Source organism: Mchenga conophoros, linkage group LG7, assembly GCF_057382185.1.
Source record: "Mchenga conophoros isolate Kocher_MC1m ecotype Shallow Benthic linkage group LG7, M_conophoros_male_GT1.1, whole genome shotgun sequence".
In the NCBI taxonomy this organism is placed as follows: Eukaryota; Metazoa; Chordata; class Actinopteri; order Cichliformes; family Cichlidae; genus Mchenga; species Mchenga conophoros.
In genome coordinates this window covers 5,993,051-6,012,419 of record NC_140532.1, presented here as the reverse complement: position 1 = coordinate 6,012,419, position 19,369 = coordinate 5,993,051, and the positions used below count along the sequence as shown (strand labels likewise).

The window sequence follows — 19,369 nt, the reverse complement described above, 5'->3', positions numbered from 1 at the left end:
GTACTTTGTCACCTGTCTATTTGCTTGTCAACCTGAGTCTCACAACCATGCAAGATGGAGTCTGAAAACTTAAAGATCAATATTAAAGGAGAGTTTGAAGATGGGTGTGGCCCAAGAACTCAGTGAGTCATCATGTAAACATTAGGGAGAAAGATGTGTCGAGGACTGGATAGTTTAATGCCTCTCCATCTTACATTTACTGAGAAAGAGAGTACTTTCAGGATTAAGACTGTCGACACCTGAGAGCACTTCTTATACAGAATGGTAATTCATCTATAGATATAGGTACTAGCATGCATACAAAACATGCATAGAAGATCTGCTCTTCAGTCTCCAGGGAACACTTTCTTCTTATATGTGAGAAGTTGTAGTGTAGGGTTGCAGGACCAAGGCTTCCTGTTTTATGTGCCAGTTATTGTTTATAAATGTAATCTTGTCAGATATTGGCTGATGGTTTCAAGTTTGCATTTTGGTAAATGTGTTTCTTCCTTTGCTCTCCATAGGAAGCAAAACCTATACTAGGGGTGGGGAAGTCCAGGCCTCAAGGGCCGGTGTCCTGCAGGTTTTAGATCTCACCCTGGGTCAACACACCTGAGTCAAATTATTAGTTCATTACCAGGCCTATGGAGAACTTCAAGACATGTTGATGATGTAATTTATCCATACAAATGAGCTGTGTTGGTTCAAGGACACAGCTAAAACCAGCAGGACACCGGCTCTTGAGGCCTGGAGTTCCCCCACGCCTGACCTACACAAACACAACTGTTCTGTACTAGTCAGACTGCAAACAGAAACCAGTACCAAAAATCATGTTCCTTGATAATATCTGCATCTACCTAGAGATTACCTTTATTGCTATAAATTAGGTTGTAGAGTAATATTAATGTGCAAATACAGCAATTGCTGCAGACTGCTGCTTAACAGGTAAAGAGACTATTTAACAGAAACAACCATGGAAGACTAGATATTCACATCCTGACTCTTAGTACATATATGGTCTTGCTAACAGCTTTCAAGTATTCCGAATTGTGTTTAGGTACTTCCCCCTACAGTGTATACAGACTGCATTTTGCTATGATGGCACAAATACACACACACTGACAGGTTTACAAGGTGAAACTAACAAAACATCCGGCAAAACCTTTCCTGGGAGATCCTCCATCAGATTCTTGTGCCCTTTTGGTCTCTCTACTGCTGAGAAAGTGAAATCATTTTGCCATCCTGATACGTGTGTGGTTGTCAGAGGTACTTACTGCACAGACTTCGAAGACTGGGACCTGAACTTGTTAAACTCGCCTGGAGCGGTCCACTCTGTCCCCAGCTGCAATACAGAAGAGACAAGACACAGGTCAGAGAGAAGTCTACGACAAGCTGGAGAAGAGAAAGGGGCTCCACAAGCCTCAGAGCAGTATGAAAAATTCAGTTTGGTTTGCAAATCTTTTTAGAAATCAGCTGTGTGCTAAATAAAATACCAACTTTATCTTCATTGGGTACTGACAGAGACTGGTGTCTCAGTTAGCAGGTGGATGTCCTAAACTTATTTTTAAGTCAGAAATTGGATTGGTGGATCGCAAAGGACACCAAAAGATCCTGACTGCCTCCCTGGTTAGCAACATAAAAGAAAAGAAAATGGGAAAACAAGCTAATACATCCCAAAACAACAGGAAGAGTCAATCAGAAGGAAAGTTTGGAAAGGCAAAGTGAGCTAACAAATGAGAACTAATGACAATAAACAGACAGAAATAGAGGAAGTCAGATTCCCTGCCAATGCTGACTCTGAGAAGCCAGCTCATCTAAACCCCTGGGGTTCCTGTTTTGGCCCTGTGGTTGAGTCGGTGCCCATTCATTCTCTCAGCAAGCCAACAGCTCCATAATGAAAGAATGAAACTAAGATCACAGTGGGCATGTCTTTAATTGTTTGTGTTGGCCACACAACTGAGTTTGAGACTGGTCAAAAGACATTGCTGCGAGTGGTGCTAACAAATCAAAAGAGACAGTAAATAGCTGTTGATCCTCAATCTGTGTTACACAATACATGTTCCCAGAGAAAAACATATAGTGATGCACATGCATACACAAACAAATCAAAATGCCAATTGTACAGTGGCATATCTGAATGTGTTTGCTGGCATGAAAGGAGAGTCCCTATGATAATAAACCTTAAAATCATGCAGCCTGTCCAAAGCCAATCAGGCCCCTGGCAATGCTGACGCCTCTGAGAGTCTTTGTGAGGCTACTGAGTAGAGAGGAGGAGGACACAATGTGTGCTACTGTGCTTTCAACTCTGGAGCCCACAGCATCTTGCTGCCACAGTGCATATTCACACCAACATTCCCTTCAAATATTCCTCTGGTAGGAGTTAGGTCACTGAAAGTGAACATCAGGGAAGCTAGCTAACCGAGCACTAAGCAAAGTACTCCAGTAGCTTTGCATTAAAGATGAAGATACATTTGCAAACACCTACGTGAGCATTTACCGGAAACAACTGTAATAAACTTTGTCCTCATATTTTTTGTGCATACTTGAATGTTGTGTGTCAGCTGTTTTTGTATGTTATTTAAAAAAGAAAGACTCACTTCTTATGCTGATAAGCTAAAATCTGCCATGTGGATATGACAACCTACAGAGTGAATGTCCGTTAACTGTAAAATTGTGCTGCTGGATACCAGATGTTCCGGCTAACCGTTTGATCTGTTACACCTATTATTTACAGTTTTATCAGTCACAACAATTCCACACATGCTTCTATTACTTTCGACAGTTAGTAACCGACCTCCATGACAGTTAAAATAACTCACAAGTTTCATATGACTACACAAGGCATTTCTGTAGAAGTGTAAAATCTTTCAAAGCAGAGGAAATTGGTGAAAAATGCAGCACTAAATTGAAATAGTCAACCTATGAGAAGACACTATTGAAAATGCCCCTATTACTGTATTGTACTTGCACGCTTTATGTTATACTCTCCCTTCTTTCAGGGTTTTTTTTTTCTGAACATAAAAGGTAAAATAGAAAGCTATCACACAGCAGAGACAGCACAGGAAAAATATCAATCTCACCAAGTTGTGTCATCTAGTGCTGACTCTACATGCAGGAAACCTTCTGAGGGCGCATACAGGAAATCATTAAATTAGATCTCTACAGACATTCGATTTATTTCCAAAGTAAATAGAATTTTTGGAGTGAAACTTGGTTTTATATAACTGGGATTATATTTACGCCGTCCTTTAAGCTCTAAACCTTTATGTGGCACGAGACAACTTACCTATTTATGCTCTGCAAAAATAGTTGATGATTTAGATTATTTTCTGAGCAGCTCAACAAAATATAGGATTCATAAAAAACAAAAAGTCAGGGTGAACATAATTCAAAATTAAAGCCTTTTTTATTTTTAACTTAATTGTCTTTTTGTGTCTCTTTTTTAGGGTAACAAAGACATCAATCAACGGTGTGCATTGTGGTTACAAGGACAAAAGCTCTCCAATGAAAGGAGCAGATGTTCTTTAAGGTGCACATGCAGACATGCATAACACACACACACAGAATTTTTTTCTCACTGAAGGATGAGTCATTGCTTAGTGAAGGCAGCATCTCCTCACCAGAGTAGGGAAGAGGTAAATCAGAAAGCAAGCAGCCAGAGATTGATGAGGGGTTACTCACACACAGGCACACACACTACTCATATTACACCTTAAAACACAACTTCTCACTTGCATTTTGTCATATTGTACTTCTACTTCTGAAGTCCCCTATAAAAAAAAAAAAGTAAACCGGCAAACTTGGCAATCCAATTTCTTCAACTTAAATTGATCGAAGAAGCCAGAGAGATGGACGCTCATGTACACTCTTTTCTTTTTTTTTTTTGCATCTGTAAAGCGGACACAAACACCCACACTGCGCATCTGTGTGTGAACCTCACCCACATATGTGGGTACCTAAAGAAATCTAATTTCAGATGGCCACTGGCCCTGAAACACTGAAAAGCGAAACACAAAACAGGGTCGAGAGATAAAAGAAATATGAGTGTGCAGTGGAGCTATGGAGACATTACTCCTCTTTCTATCAGCTCCTTTTCTCCCATACACTCCTTTCCCCCGCTGCCCAAATAAGACGAGAAAAGTAATAGAAAAACAGCTGACCTGTGATATAATGGGAGTGCTGCTTTCTTGCTCTTATTCTGTCTTGCCTTCAATGTGTTTTTTTCAATTGAATCCAAACTGCAAAATTTTAATGACTAAAAGCTCCTCAGCACACTTTAACCTTTTACCAGCACTGCTGAAGAGGTGGACACAAGGACATACCGGGATTGGTCTGTGCGTACTGTTTATACTGTTTTACTGTCCTCTCCCCCTTCCTCTTCACCCTCTACACCACAGACTTCAGCCACTGCACAGAGACCTGCAATCTTCAGAAGTTTTCTGATGACTCTGCGGTGGTTGGATGCATCAGCAGGGATGATGAGACAGAGTACCGGGCTGTGGTCGACTCCTTTGTCACGTGGTGTGAGCAGAATCATCTGCAGCTCAACGTGGCAAAGACCAAGGAACTGATCGTGGACTTCAGGAAGACCAGGAAACACTTGACCCCTGTTTCAATCCAGGGGGTCAGTGTTGACATTGTGGAGGACTATAAATACCTTGGAGTACACATTGACAATAAACTGGACTGGGCTAAAAACACCACAGCACTTTACAGGAAGGGCCAGAGTCGTCTCTATTTTTTGAGGCGACTGAGGTCCTTCAACATCTGCCAGAAAATGCTGAGGATTTTCTATGAGTCTGTGGTGGCCAGTGCGATCCTCTATGCTGTTGCATGCTGGGGGAGCAGGCTGAGGGTCGCAGATGCCAACAGACTTAATAAACTGATCCGTAAGGCCAGCAATGTTGTGGGGATGGAGCTGGACTCCCTCAAGGTGGTGTTGGAGAGGCGGATGCTGTCCAAGATAAAGACAATGTTGGATAACACCTCCCACCCACTCCATGACATGTTGGTCAGTCACAGGAGCTCGTTCAGTGAGAGACTGAGATTACCGAAAAGCACCACTGAACGACACAGGAAATCATTCCTGCCTGTGGCCATCTCCCTGTACAACGCATCCACTTAACACACTGTTTGCTGCTACAACTACACATGTTTCTTTTCCAAATATTTATTTATAAGTGACTTATGTATGTATGTATGTATATATATGTATATATTGTACTATTCTTAGTTAGCGTATTGTCTGTCTTGTCTTAATGTTGGTTTAAAATGGAGCACTGTAACAAAAAATAATTTCCCCCAGGGATCAATAAAGTATTCTGATTCTGATTCTGATTTATGTCGGCTTTTATTCAATTTAAGTACACTGGCAACAAAAGAAAATAAGGGGCAAACTTTAAAATGAAAATTGTGCCAGTGCAGCAATCCTGACATTTTACATGTATTGGCTATAAAAATATTTAAATTTAACAGACATTTATTTATGTTTTTGGATACAGCTGCATTTTCTTTGAATGTATGACAAAGCAGAGATACAACCTTGGAATGATACAATAAAGCACCTATGGTTATTAACAGGGGATTTAGCTTTATCCTGTTACTGCTCAGGCATCATTCCTCTCTCACACTCAGCTTGAGCAATTTCTTGCCTATCACTAATCAGTCTGTTTGCACACACTACAGACATTTTGGCATGCTGCGAAGCGTCACAACAGGAAAGCATAGTTCTAACTAATATTAATTATAGCCACATTCCATTTAGGACTCTCAGTTCAGTGGCCGTCATCATTAAAGTCATTAATTCATAGTGTGAATGAAAAAAGCTATTACATAGCAGAAAATGTAGAAGACTTTTGAAAATGCTTCAATACTGAACCACACTGATGGTGAAGAAGTTCAAGACTCACGTTTTGCCAGCTGGTTGAATCAAGATGAAATAAAAACAAAAACATTTACAATTCTACCTGTAATAAGAAAAACCTACCCTATTTAAATTGGATCAATCTTCTTTTCCAGCTCGTCTCCCTGCTCACCTCTGGAGAACTTCCAGCAATGCTGCTGTTCTTGGCTGCTGTGAAAGCTGCATTTGACCACTTCTGTGTTTTGCTTTTGAGATGCCCCCTGGATCTGCTCCAGAGTTTCAAGGTAGTGACCATTATAGTTAATTTTAGAGAACATGAGAACACCACAGAAACACATTTGGCCAGCAGTTTAGTGACGATGCAGAGGCTGTTCTCCCTCATAACCCTCATCTGATCCAGGGGGGTGAAAAAGGACGAGCATACTTGTGGTCACGCTTCTAACCTGATATACCATCTTTGAGTTTAGTTATTGCATACCCTTCATGCAAACTGTAAACCCAGCAGCTGAGAGATAGCAGTTTCAGCTGTCATGATGAATGAAAGCCCTCAACAGGTCAGTTTGACAGAGAAGTTGTTCTCTGCTCAAGTGTGAGGTTCATAATGAAATTACAGAGCATAGGCAAGTGGTCACAGGATTTCTTGGGAAAAATTTAAATGGAGCAGTAGCCCTTAAAGCAATTCATAGACACGGAAGAAGATGATATTGAAGGGAAAATCAGGTAAACTTAGATTCAGTACAGCCCATCTGTGCTGTCATAGTTGTGCTGGACCCTATTCCAGCCGACGAGAGGGTCACCGATCCATTGTAGGGCTATAAAAAAAACAACAACATTAAAGTATAGATTTTGTTTTTTTTAATGGTTAGAGCTGCAGAATTTCTTAATTGCACCATTTGCAATAAAAAGAAACAGGTGCACTTGGAGCCAAAGACCATGAAAGTTTTTGTTTACATATTTTGGTATCATTAAGCATGAAGTTGGTTGCTTTAAAATTTGAATTTGAATTTACCAGTTTTCACACATTGCAATCTACCATAAAATCAACCTTCAGATACTTTAAATGGATGTGGACCATCAAACCTACTTTCATGCCTGAATTCATTTTCTGCCGAGTTACGTTGGTGTTACAGTCATTCGGATGGGCTTGTATGCACACATGTATCTAACTATAACACGAATAATAGCAGACACAGACGTGCTGTGTACTGTGATAGATTGCCCGTCTCAAGCAATGTTAAAATTTGAAACCTGGCTGTATCTATTTTCTTCCCTGTCAAAATGCTTTTTCTACAAGGCTAAAGAATAAAATGTATCATATGCGCGTTGTCGCTTTTAATCCAAAATCCTATTCAGTGTCTTTGATCAGGTGCTTTTACCTGGTCAAACGATGGGCATTTGAAACTCATTAACCACTGTTGTTGCAGACATCTTTATTCACTGTGGCAGGAAAACCACAAATGTTAGTAAAATTAATGATGGCATTGTTCCAATTTAGGTGTTCCAGTAAGCTGTGCCACTGACAGTGCAGAAACAGCCCCAGCTAAGTACACGTCAAACATCTTTTATTTTAAACGTTTATATGATTAGGTGAGATTTTATGTGATTTTAAGTCAAAGAAGCTGACTTAATTCCATCCCTCCTTACAATCGATACGGCCAGGTGGTAGAAAAAAGAAAAAACTTTTAAATCTTATCTGCTTATCAGCTGTTCTACAAATTGAGTTTCTTGGTTTTTTGTAGAGTGGGGCAAAGTTGTGAATTGGTGCATGCTCCTACAACAGTGACAATGTCTTGTCTGTCAGGGAATGAGAAGCTACTGGTGCTGTTGAGTCCCATATTGATCGCAGTTCCCTGACCCAGTTTCTCGTACGCCTGTGTATTTTTGTATCTGCTTTTTGAACCAGACAGATTAGACGTCATAGCATCCACCTTTCATCTCAAAAGCTGGGAAAAAAACTGCTCAGGAATGGCTCGAGAAACAACACAAAAATTCTAAGACATTTACTCAGCCTCCAAACTCCTCAAATCTCAATCCGATTGAACATCCTGCAGATAAACAGCAAGCAGCCAGATCTATGGTGGGCCAACATCGCGCCCCATTGTGGAAGGGGGATCTACACAATATAACATAGGTGTTTTAAACATTGTGGCTGATTTGCCATTTGCGCCAAGTGTCTGTGCAACCAGACATGAACTACACTAAGGCATTAGCGCACACACAGCCTTGCACACATGTGCCGTTTCCTGCTCATAAGGGCCTTTTAATATCAGACAAGACTGGGCTGGTTCTGTGGGAAGCTCTGCGGGAGCTGTCTGGACATTCTGATTGAAGGAAAATCTCATTACAGATTAGCTGTAGGCAAAAATATGATTAACGGCAAGGCGGGACAATGGATAATCCTCATTCACATTAAGTTCATTCGTATGCGTACAGATAATGTCCCAGCAGGAACATGGAAAGTGTTCTAATAAGAATAGTGTACCCAACCAATCGCACTTCAACAAATTGAGAAGAGGGAGCTGGTACATGTAAGGGACCGGGCAGCAGAACCAAGCATGACGCAAGGTCGATTTTGTTCTCTCACTTGGGTTCGTATATATTTCGTTTTTAAGTAGAGCACCTAAAAATACGAATATTTTAAAGGTTCTTTTTTTTAATATTCTATATTGATAAAGTCATAAAGTGAAATATTTCTGTTTTTATGTTTTCAGTTGGATGATTGTTGGCTGATAGTATTTAGTGTGCAGTATTTTAAATGATTAGAATATTTTATTTTGAGTTTGAGTAAATTACCACTCAAACAATACAAATACTGTGTATGTGTTGGTCTAGTTCAGAACAGGTAAATACGATCAAGGCCAAAACTGAGAGACTTGACAGTCCAGATAACAAACATTGCCAAGGTCTACTGGGGAAAAGGCCAGCTGTTCACAAAGTGCTGTATGAAAGCATGTTAATGCTAAGATGACAGGTAGGGGAAAGTGTTTCTGGAAAAGGTGCACAAGCAACGGGGATGACCACTGCCTTGACATGATTGTTAAGATGTCAGATGTCTATTCATATTAATGTACAGAATTCACCTGCTTGCTGCTAGTTCTGCACATTCACCCAGTGTATATACTATATGTATGTATATATACATACATATATTTTTGCACATGTCGAGGAGCGTGTCAGGCTACATTTCACTGTATGTTATACTTGTATAACTATGCATGTGACAAATAAAGAACCTTGAACCTTGAAGAGAAGTCTATTTGAGCAACCTGGGAAAATTCAGAAGGATTGGACTGAGGCTGGTGACGGTGCAATAAGAGCCACCATCACACAAATCTTCAGGAACAGGATAAAACTGCTGCATTCTTAATATCAAGCTACTTCTGATCCAGAGATGTCAGAAGCATTCTTATCTGGGCTAAGGAGAAAAAGAACAGGACTGCTGCTCGGTCCACAGTCCTGTGATCCACATATGAAAGCAATTTTTTTCATTTTATTTGGAAATAAACATCTTAGAGTCTGGAGGAATAATGGAGACAGAATCCAAGGTCTTTTATGTCCAGTGTGAAGTTTCTGCAGTCTGTGATGATTTGGAGTGCCGTGTCATCTGCACGCAGCTATCTACCAGAAGATTTTAGAGCACTTCCTTCCATCTGCTAACAAGCTTTGTGGAAATGCCAATTTCCTTTTCCAGCAGGATTCTGCCCACAGTGCCAAAACTCCTACATAATGATTTGCTGAATGTGTTATTATGATGGTTGATGGGGCAGCTGACTCACCTGACCTGAAACCCACAGAGAATCTCTGGTTTGTTTCAAGAGGAAGATGAGAAGCCGACCCAAAAATACAAACGAGCTGCTGTCATCAAAGCAACCTGAGCTTCAGTAACACCTCAGCAGGACCGCAAACTAATCGCTTCCATGCTACACTGTACTGATGCAGTAATTTGTGGTAAAGCAACGCCAGCCAGGTACTGAGTGTATAAATGAACACACTTTTTAGAAGCTGGAGATTTCTGTATTGTAAATGCTTTTTTAAATCATGGAACTATTACAATCATGTTTAGATGTGTGATTAATACAAAAGTTGAGTTACATTATGAAAAACTAAGTCAGAATATTCTAATTTTTTGGAGATCCACTGGTACCGTATGCATTTGTGTGGATTTGGGATGACCTACACAGGAACTAGGACTCAAGCTTACCTTTTGAATGTTTTATACATGTTTGAGAATAACAGAAATACACATCTCGAGATTAAATCATTATCTTCTTTGCTGTAATATTTGGAAGACAAGAAAATACTGACAGGGGTCACCATGGAAACAGCACAGAAACACTTCAGCTCTATTTTTCATCACATCACTGTTAAATGTCTCATGGGAGCACATTCGAATTATACTTTTAAAGATATATTTGCTAGTCATTGGCGTTTTCATTTGGAAGCACTAGCCTCAAACAGCGCATACTAGGAAGCTTATTCAAATAAAAAAGATCTGGCCTTGCTGGATCCCTCACACACTTGTCTGTCAGTCAGTGGCTTTTTTTTTACTGGTGTGCAATCCATTTGGACAGAGGTTTACAGGGAATGCTAACTGGGGTTATTGGGGTTCCTCCAATCTCTGGGCAAGATACAACTCCACAAAAAAAAGGAGAAAAAGTGCCCTGGTGTGTCCAACGGTGTGTGTATTTGGGATTGGAAAAATGTGGTATGAACAGAATAAAACTGTAGTATACTGTGTATGCTATTTGAGTGAATGGGTGAATTTAGAATTCAGTGTAATGTCCTTCGCATGCACAGGAAGATTAGAAAAATAACCTTTTTTCACTGTCGTAAATGTGACACACAGAACACAGAAGTGGCTGAAGAATAACCCCTGCCTTTAATTTTTATTTAATCTTCAGAAAATAAAAAACAAGCTAAAATTGAGTTATTTTATTATTATCTGGTTTGAAATAACTTAAAAAACCCATAAATTAATTGTGTATTAGAGCAGCGGTCCCCAACCTTTTTTGCGCCACGGACCGGTTTGTGCCCGACAATATTTTCATGGACCGGCCTTTAAGGTGTCGCGGATAAATACAACAAAATGAAACTAGTACCGGTACCGAAAAAAAGAAGATTTATTCATAACACACGTGAAAAGACCCAGGAAAACAGAGTCAAAAAAAAAAAAAAAAACCATAACAAAATAACGCTAAAAACCCTGAAAACCATACATTTCACACCCGAGTCTCACTCTCGCGGCCCGGTACCAAATGACTCACGGACCGGTACTGGTCCGTGGCCCGGGGGTTGGGGACCGCCGTATTAGAGCTCTTACAAGTCTTAAGGGCAGGCTTTGTAGCAAGCAAAGAAGAGCAGCGCATGTCTCCTCAGGGTGTAAAGTGTTTGTGCTATATGAAACACAAACTCTTAAAAGTTGGGGAAAATCTGACTACTTCAAAATCCTCTTTCAAAAAAAAAAACAAACTTACAGTAAGAGAAAATCTAAATAAACTCTTTTTCCACCTAAGCTCATGCAGATGGTTTGAACGGAGCAACGATTTAGATTTTTATCCGTGAAACACAAAGTGCCTCTCGAGACTGGGAAGGCAGTGAGACCTGTCTGTCAGCCGGTGGCAGGATGAATGATCCTTAGCCATAATGCTGCTCCTCTGCCATTACCTAGATGATATTTCTCCACTGCTAAATGTCACATCAATATTCTTTAGCAGCCAATTAATCTCAGCTCCCATGGAACCTGGTGACATCTCGCATCCTGTTGGAATACAGATGGCACCATCGCTGGACCTTTGCTCTTAACACATATTTGCTGAGAGCACTCATATGGTGCAGTTCAAATATTGTGCAACCTCGTGCATCTTTCCCTTCTTAAATCTTTCAGAGGGTTTCGCAGAGAAAACTTTATTAGCAGAGGCAGCGGCAGCAGCACAGCTTGACTTTTATTCAATTGCGGGCAGAGGGTACTTCAAGGATAGATGGGAAAGGAAAACGATTTTTCACAGGATGTTCTACAGGAGGATTTAAGTCTACTGTATTTTGAGGCGTGTGTTGGGGAGGTGAGTGATAGCCTCGGTGTTAGGATGGTGACATGAGGGGAGCGGGTGATTACTAAAGACGAACAAGGTCAAATCGCTCATTGTCCCTGCTGTTGCTGTATCGCTGAACTCTGGCAGAATTAAAGGCTTATGTTGAGGTGTGGTCAGAGCTGGATGCTCTTAGTCACATCTCAGCAACGATTTTAGATGGCATCATTTCAGAGTAATAGCTTTGACCCTTTAAAGTCTCAACAGTAACTATGATTCCACAAGAATTGCAGTTAATCATAGTTATACTTGCCTGATCTGTCATAGTGTGCATAGCCATATATGAGAGAAATAAAATCCATTAGAAGCCATTTAGAGATATGAGTCACCGTCACCTGAATATCCTATCAGATAATAAAGTCACTATGTAGTCTAATGATTAAGGTTTGGCTTCCCTGCGCAAACTGTACTATGGATGAACTTCCCTAGAGGTATATATTATACTAAGTGTTTTACTATTTAGGTCATGACATTAAGAGGTTGAATTTAGGCCCCAGAAGATTCAGGCTCTTCCTACAGTAACAGCTTGTTGCTAAGCAATGCCATTTAAAAACAGGAGAGTACTGAAAAATGGGTTGTACTAAATGGCTTTCCTTTGAATCGTAAACTATAAAGAATATAGGGACCCTGCTGATTTTAAATGGAGTGACCCTCTGTGTGTTTCAGATAATATTCAGTGTAACACAGTTTGTTGCTTACCTGTCCTACATAGACCAGCAGTCTGGCATTAAGAGGAGTCTCATCAGGGCTCAGCCAGAACTCAGAGTTATCGTCTGATGATACTGAGAACTGGAAATCACCTGGAAGGGAGAAAATATGATCAAAGTGTGTGTCAGTGGAAGTAGATATGTATGATCTAAGAGAGTATAATCACGAAGAGCAGAATTTCATAAGAAATGTGAAAAAGAAAACGCACCAAAATTGTGGTGCCCTGCCGGGAGCAGTAGTCATGGATGACATGCATGGTTACGGTGATATGAAGATTTTCCTCACATGAATTTCTAATCTGTATGTAACAACTATATGAATGGAAATAAACACTTGAGCACAGACGCAAAACAGTGAGAACATGGGGTGCAGTAAGTGGAGCTCACAAACATTGTCATTCAGTTTATAAGTAATCTCAGGATAGTAACAAATTGTATTTATTTGTCATCTTTCCTCATAAATGTTTACACGTTCATGGGTAATCAGTGATCTGAGAGACAGTGATCTTAGTTTTCAAATGTGGAGTCATCCTAAGAGCAGAATAAAATCGGTATCCACACCGTCAGATTATCTTTCATTTCTTCTTGTGGATTGGCATGCAAATTCATATATACTATTGTATATAAAAAAGCGTAACACAGGTGGACATACCTGTGAATACAGATTTCTTTTTTTTTTTTTTTTGTTCTTTTCCACCTTTATTTGATAGACACAGTGAAAGCAGGGGCAGAAAGAGAAGGGGAAGACAAAGGGCCGCGGGTCAGACTCAAACCCGGGCTGGCCGCTCTCAGCCATATGGCATGTGGTCGACTGCTCAACGCACCCCAGTGAATACAGATTTCTAATAATGTTGCTGCACTGACTATTATTTATCGAACTAAAATAAGCTAAAATGCAGCATTGCTATTAGAAAAAACAAGGTATAATCTTACTATTTCCACAGTGATTAAGAGCGGGATAGCTGCCACGTGCTGCTAATCAAAAGCCCTTGATTAACTGATCAAGTGTGGCCATCCTTATAAAAGCAGAAGTTTTGGTTTGGTGTCTTTTTGTTTGTGTTTTTCTGGTCTGGAGCGCTATTGTGTTTTTTAACACACTCCAAAGACTCAATGCCACTTCGGCAATGATTTTAGAGAAGCAATTGTTAGTACCCATCAATCTGGGAAGGGTTATAAGGCCATTTCCAAACAATTTAAAGTCCATCATTCTGAAGTGAAAAACATTATTCACATGTGGACAGCGTTCAAGCCAGCTGCCAATCTTCCCAAGAGTGGACACCTCAGAAAATTCACCCCAAGGTCAAATCATATAATGGTCATAGAAATTGCAAAATTGCACCTGAACAAACCACAAGGCTTCTGAAGTCCTTGGACAGACAAGACCAGAGTGAAATTGTTTGGCCATAATGCGCAGCACTACATTTGGTGACAACCAAAGCGTACAGCATATCAGCATGAACATAGCATACTAAGTGGGGAGCAGAGGAATGGCGAGGGTACAGCTAAAGTTTGGCTGACATTGGGACATTGGCACAGCAGCAAATCTAAAACTGAATGGCAGAAAAAAGAGAAGGATCAAGGTGTTGCACTGACTCAGTCAAAGTTCAGACCTCAACCTGACTCAAATGCTGTGGCAGGATCTTAAGAGAGCTGTGCATAAATCAGTGCCTGGAAACCCAAATAAACACTGTAAATAAGAGTGGGCCTAAATTCCTCCACACCAATGTGAGCGTCTGATAAATAATTACTTCATGTTGTTGCTGTTAAAGGTGGTTCTGGAAGCTGTTCAGTTACACTCTGCCTAGCCTTTGACACAGTATAATATGCCGTGTGTTACTGCTTATCCGAGGTTGTATTCAAATACTTTTAGAAACTGTCAAGCAGACTCTTTGTTTCATTATTCATTTCATAAAACGACAGAATTAAAAACAAAGAGCACGCTTTCTTTTTCACATTTGGGAAATCAAGTCTGCCGTGTAAAATGATGAATGATGAACACTCGTGAACACAGAATGAAATGTAACTTTAATTCAACTTTAATTTATATATTTTATCTTATTCTTTCCCAGTTAAATTTACCCTTCATTCTAATTTGTGTTGTACAGTTATTTCATTTTTAACCTTCATTTATATTTTATTCCTTCCTAGTTAAATTTACCCTTTTTAATTTTTCATATTTATTTCCTACCTTATTCATAGCCTTTTCCCTTTTTTGTTTTCTTTAGGTCACGAGCAGATGTCTAAGCATTTCACTACATATCGTACTGTGTATGACTGTGTACGTGACAAATAAAATTTGAATTTGAATTTGTAATAGTGCTAATGTATCGACTCTTTTCTCCTCTTGAGCACAGACTCTTTCGCTACTGCCGCTGCTGGATTCTTGAAGATAATTGTAGAACGGCACCCGTTAACTTTTCGATCTCCAGTGGATTGAAAACCCAGGCTTTGCTCTTTATTTAGTTATTTCGTTATTGTCACGGCGAATTGTGATATTGGTGCTCGACTGATACTGCCCTTTTTTTATTCACCACATATGCACTAACCTCAGAGTTGACTTAACTGTGTGATCAGCTGTTTCTGAATAGAGCTTCCCATTTTGGGGTTGCTGCAAACCCAGGTCAGTACGGTGAGACATTCTAATATTTTGCAGGTGGTAGTGTTCACTATAATAAAACTAGTTTGTTACTACACTATTGCAATATTTAGGAATTCTCAAACTACATGTTAAATTGCCACATTATTCATATTTTAAATTTGGTTGCAAAACATAATTGAGAAACGACGTGCAGGCTGTCACCGAGAAGATAATATGACCTTTAAGCCATCAGCAACGGAGAGTGATACCCCAAGTGAAAGCTACATGAGGGGCTGAAATGAATGGTAATCTAATTAATAACTTCATATTCTGCAATTTGTGTAAGGGCACTAGGGCATTAGAGCTTTCAGTTCCCATAGCAACTGGGCTTGAGGGTAAGGCCATGAGGGAACTGCAATGAGATTTAGCTGTGAGACTTCTGGCATTCACCCCTAATAAAAATTTGAATATCCACTACATTAGTGGCTCCGAAGTGCTTGGATTAAGAGGGCTGTGGAAAATGTCTACTCTTTCAAATGTGCAAATGCTTCCTCAGATTGGTGACTTACTAATAGAAAAAGCTAGTTACCGTCTCTGTAAGGGTGAAGGTAGCCAAATATTCTCAAGCCGTAGTTCTTCCACTTTGGAGCCACTGCCAGTTTCTTCACTGTTGTCCTGGCCTGTAGTAAGAAAGAGGGAAAAATATTGCAACTTTAATAGCAGCAAGTTAAACACTATCTCATGTTAAGTCACAGTGAAACATTCAGTTCAAAAACACACAATGAAGCATAAAGCAAACCTCTGACCCACTTGTTCAAGTCTGCCACTTGATATAAGGACAATGAAGACTAACAGACGAGATACCGTAATAAAAGAGCCTGCTTTAATTAAACATAAAGCTAGCATGCTCACAGATCATAGTGAGCATGCTAGCTTTTTACCTGGAAATTATTGCCATACAGTATCAGTCCCATCATACAATTTTATGCATGTGGCCATTTTTTGCCATTTTTGATCTTTTTGAGACATCTGAAACTGCTGTAAGTTTTGCCAGTGATGCTGTTACACTAAATAGGTTAGCAATTAATTATTTAGAATGATATTATCAGATTAATGTTGCTGAGCCTTTGCAGACTCAGAAGGATGTAAAACACAGTGATTTCAGCTACCAGTGAGGCGCGCTCCACTGCTAAAAGCTACTGATTTTATGACAATGATGATTCACTGTTTCACAGGTTGATTTGCACATGCACCAAACACCTCAGCTAGGAGCAGCTGATGAAATGTGCTTGTGGCAGTTGTCAATTTCAGTCAGCAAATCAATAGGTACAAATGAAAAGCCTGCTGTCTGAGACTAAGAGCCATTTTCCAAAATAAATAAATGAATAAAAATTCTGCTGGTAAATATGACACAGACACAGCTAGCTGCATATGTAACTTGTGCGAGCAGGGAGACTGACAGGCATGCACAACCAGTCAATACTATGTGCCTTTAGTGTTAATGCATGAAAATGCGCACTGCTGTACTTACATGAGGATAGAGAGGGAAGTGCAAGTTCTTTCTCAGCTGGGCTACAGAGGAGCCGCACCAGTCCTCAAACACGTGAAGGTTAGCCTGGCCCTTATACTGTCAACACACAATCACACACGCACAGAGGACACAGGTCAATGCACACACTAACAGCGGCATCATACGTGCTGTTAAACAGGAGATACGCTTCAGTGCTTCAGAGCTGCCATCCTGCCTAGAACGAGCTGGAATATGTGCAATTTCCTCCATGTTGCAGGAAAAATCAAATCTCTTTGAAACACGCGACTGCGGAATGAGGTTAGAAATGTTGTGAATAACAGAAGAACTCAACAGGAGTATCGGGGGAGTGTGAACTGAGAATGTCTGGAGCAGTTTGTCAAAGCTCATCCCCTGCCCATAGTATGACATTTGTCTGAATTACACAGGGAAATCACAGGACACAGCAAGGACAGATGGTGAAACCAGTCTGCTTTGGGGCACAGTCTCCTCTCTCGTGCACTCTCTCTCGTTCATCACACACACACACAAGTCTGCTCGTATTGGAGTGGGGATGACTCTCCATGGACTTGTGTGTCAAACTTACAGTGCTATGGAAATTATGTGCTTTGGGTCACGCAATGTTTGAAAAGAGAGAAAAACTCTACAGAGTGAAACAATGAAGAGTGTAATTCTTAATATCTTCACTACACACTCTGATGCGCTGTTGCACATTAGCACATAACCTCAACTCAGTTTAACGTCAAGCTCTAGGAGCACAGTGGAAAAAAATGTTTATACTTGATGGTCTCGAACTGTACCAATATACTATACCACATACTGTACACACATATGGTATCCTTTCAACGTGTGACAGCAGTCTCAGCAGGTTGCCACTGTAATGCTGCCACAGATATTTACAACATCACAGAGTACTTGAGCAGCAAAGCTGACTCTCTCCAATTGACTATGAAAAACGGCACAGCGAGGTTCCCCCGGTTGGATCAAAGGGAAAGATGCTTCAATACTTTGGCTCCATTTCATTCGTTAAAGGTAACCTTTTTGTGCGTAGAGTAGGTGCTGGCTGTGTAGTCAACAAGAAGTGAGCTGTCAAATCAAGAAACTAGAGGAGTGGCAGTGACCTCATGTAAATAAAACACAATCCTCTCATTAGAGAGATTAGAGGAATGGGATATGGAAGGTGAGCAAATGTCTCTCTGACTGCTACTCTAAAGGACAAACATGTTGGTGGAGGGTGTTGTGCTCCTTCAGTATGACACAGGTATTCGAACAGATGGCATGACCTGCGTGGTCCCCGTTTCTCTCCACACTCTGCATGGTCAACTAAACGTCCAGGACAATGACAGCAACATGGCAATTACAGTCCATGAATAAACCATGGGATGACTTTGTTTTGAAAACATGTCATTCCCAAACAGTGGGACGCCTGATTTAAGCTCACATATTTTTATTTATTTATTTTTTGGTAAATGTTCCTTTTAAAATTAAAGCAGAAAGAGACAGTTGAAAGGCTGACAGATTTAAATCTGAAAAAAGAAATGAATGAAGAAAATGGATGAGACTGTCTGATGTTTAAAAAAAAAGGGGGGTGGGGGAGTGACAGATAGAGATGGGGAGGCACAGTGAGGTTAGAAGGATTTAGCAGATGGGGACTAGTCCCTGTGTAAATATGCCTTATATAAAGCTTTTAATAGATTTCCTGTGGGTTTTAAAAGACCTTTTTCGGCCTGACCTGCTCCCCCCCCCTCTCCTTGTCAAATAGCAATAAGCGGACAGCTTTAAAAGTCTCTAATTATTCACACAAACATATCCCTGTGTGGCCCTGGAGAGGCCGTGGGCTGTAAAGTAAAGGCTTTTTACTGTGGGGGGGAGGGGTCCACTTGTGTATAACTGGCTCTGTTTTGTGGGTGACAGGGAAGCAAGAGCTCTGTCTGTGCTCTGGCCTTAACATGATGCTGGATACGGAGTCAGGGAAAAGGGAAGTTGTCTTTCTCCAACGACTCTAACTTAAACTCAATCATTTTTCTCTGAGTGTTGCTTCAGGCCTCCCCTCCCTCTCTCAGGCTTCAGTCCCACTATCCCTAAAGTTGTTTCTTCTTCCCTCTGACCTCTCCATTTCTGCCTCTCCACCCTTCTATCTCTGTCTTTGTTCTGCCAAATGCTGTCAGTGTCTCGACTCTCATTCTTTAGTTTCCCTGAGCTCAGCTGTTGGCTGTCACTCCGCCACACTGTCTCACTCCATCTTCTTTTTGCCTCTCTTCTCGTTCCTCGTTCTGCAGCGAGCGATAAAATCATACTCACATTATTTGTTGGTGTATTGACAATGATACTGCCTGTCTGTGTTTTTCTTGTTTTGTGCTTTTTACACGATGGGTATAATATAGGAATGTAGAGATTGTGTCATTTCAGATGACAGCTAACTTTCTTTTATAGCTAACATTTATATTCAGTAACTGTCTAAAGAAGAGACAGAATGACTGCTGCTCTTTCTTACTTTGCTGTTTTACTTCCATTTATGTAGCTGTTATTGTTTAATCCAAAATCACACTTTTAGCAATCAAGTAAACAGCCATGGGCACTCTCAGGAAGGATTGTTTCTTCTACTTGAACTAACTAAATATTAAATTA

At 40.4% G+C, this 19,369-nt stretch overlaps 1 protein-coding gene across 1 annotated transcript in view; it reads right to left on the bottom strand.

Moving 5' to 3' along the window:
• The window catches only part of b4galnt4a (beta-1,4-N-acetyl-galactosaminyl transferase 4a), a 151,928-nt gene that overhangs the window by 42,365 nt on the left and 90,194 nt on the right, over positions 1-19,369 (bottom strand). The window contains exons 4-7 of the mRNA XM_085281730.1: positions 16,745-16,840; positions 15,803-15,893; positions 12,628-12,728; positions 1,254-1,321 (exon numbers count right to left, since the gene is read on the bottom strand). Coding sequence (XP_085137856.1) covers positions 1,254-1,321; positions 12,628-12,728; positions 15,803-15,893; positions 16,745-16,840 — 356 coding nt within the window. The remainder of the gene's footprint in view (positions 1-1,253; positions 1,322-12,627; positions 12,729-15,802; positions 15,894-16,744; positions 16,841-19,369) is intronic.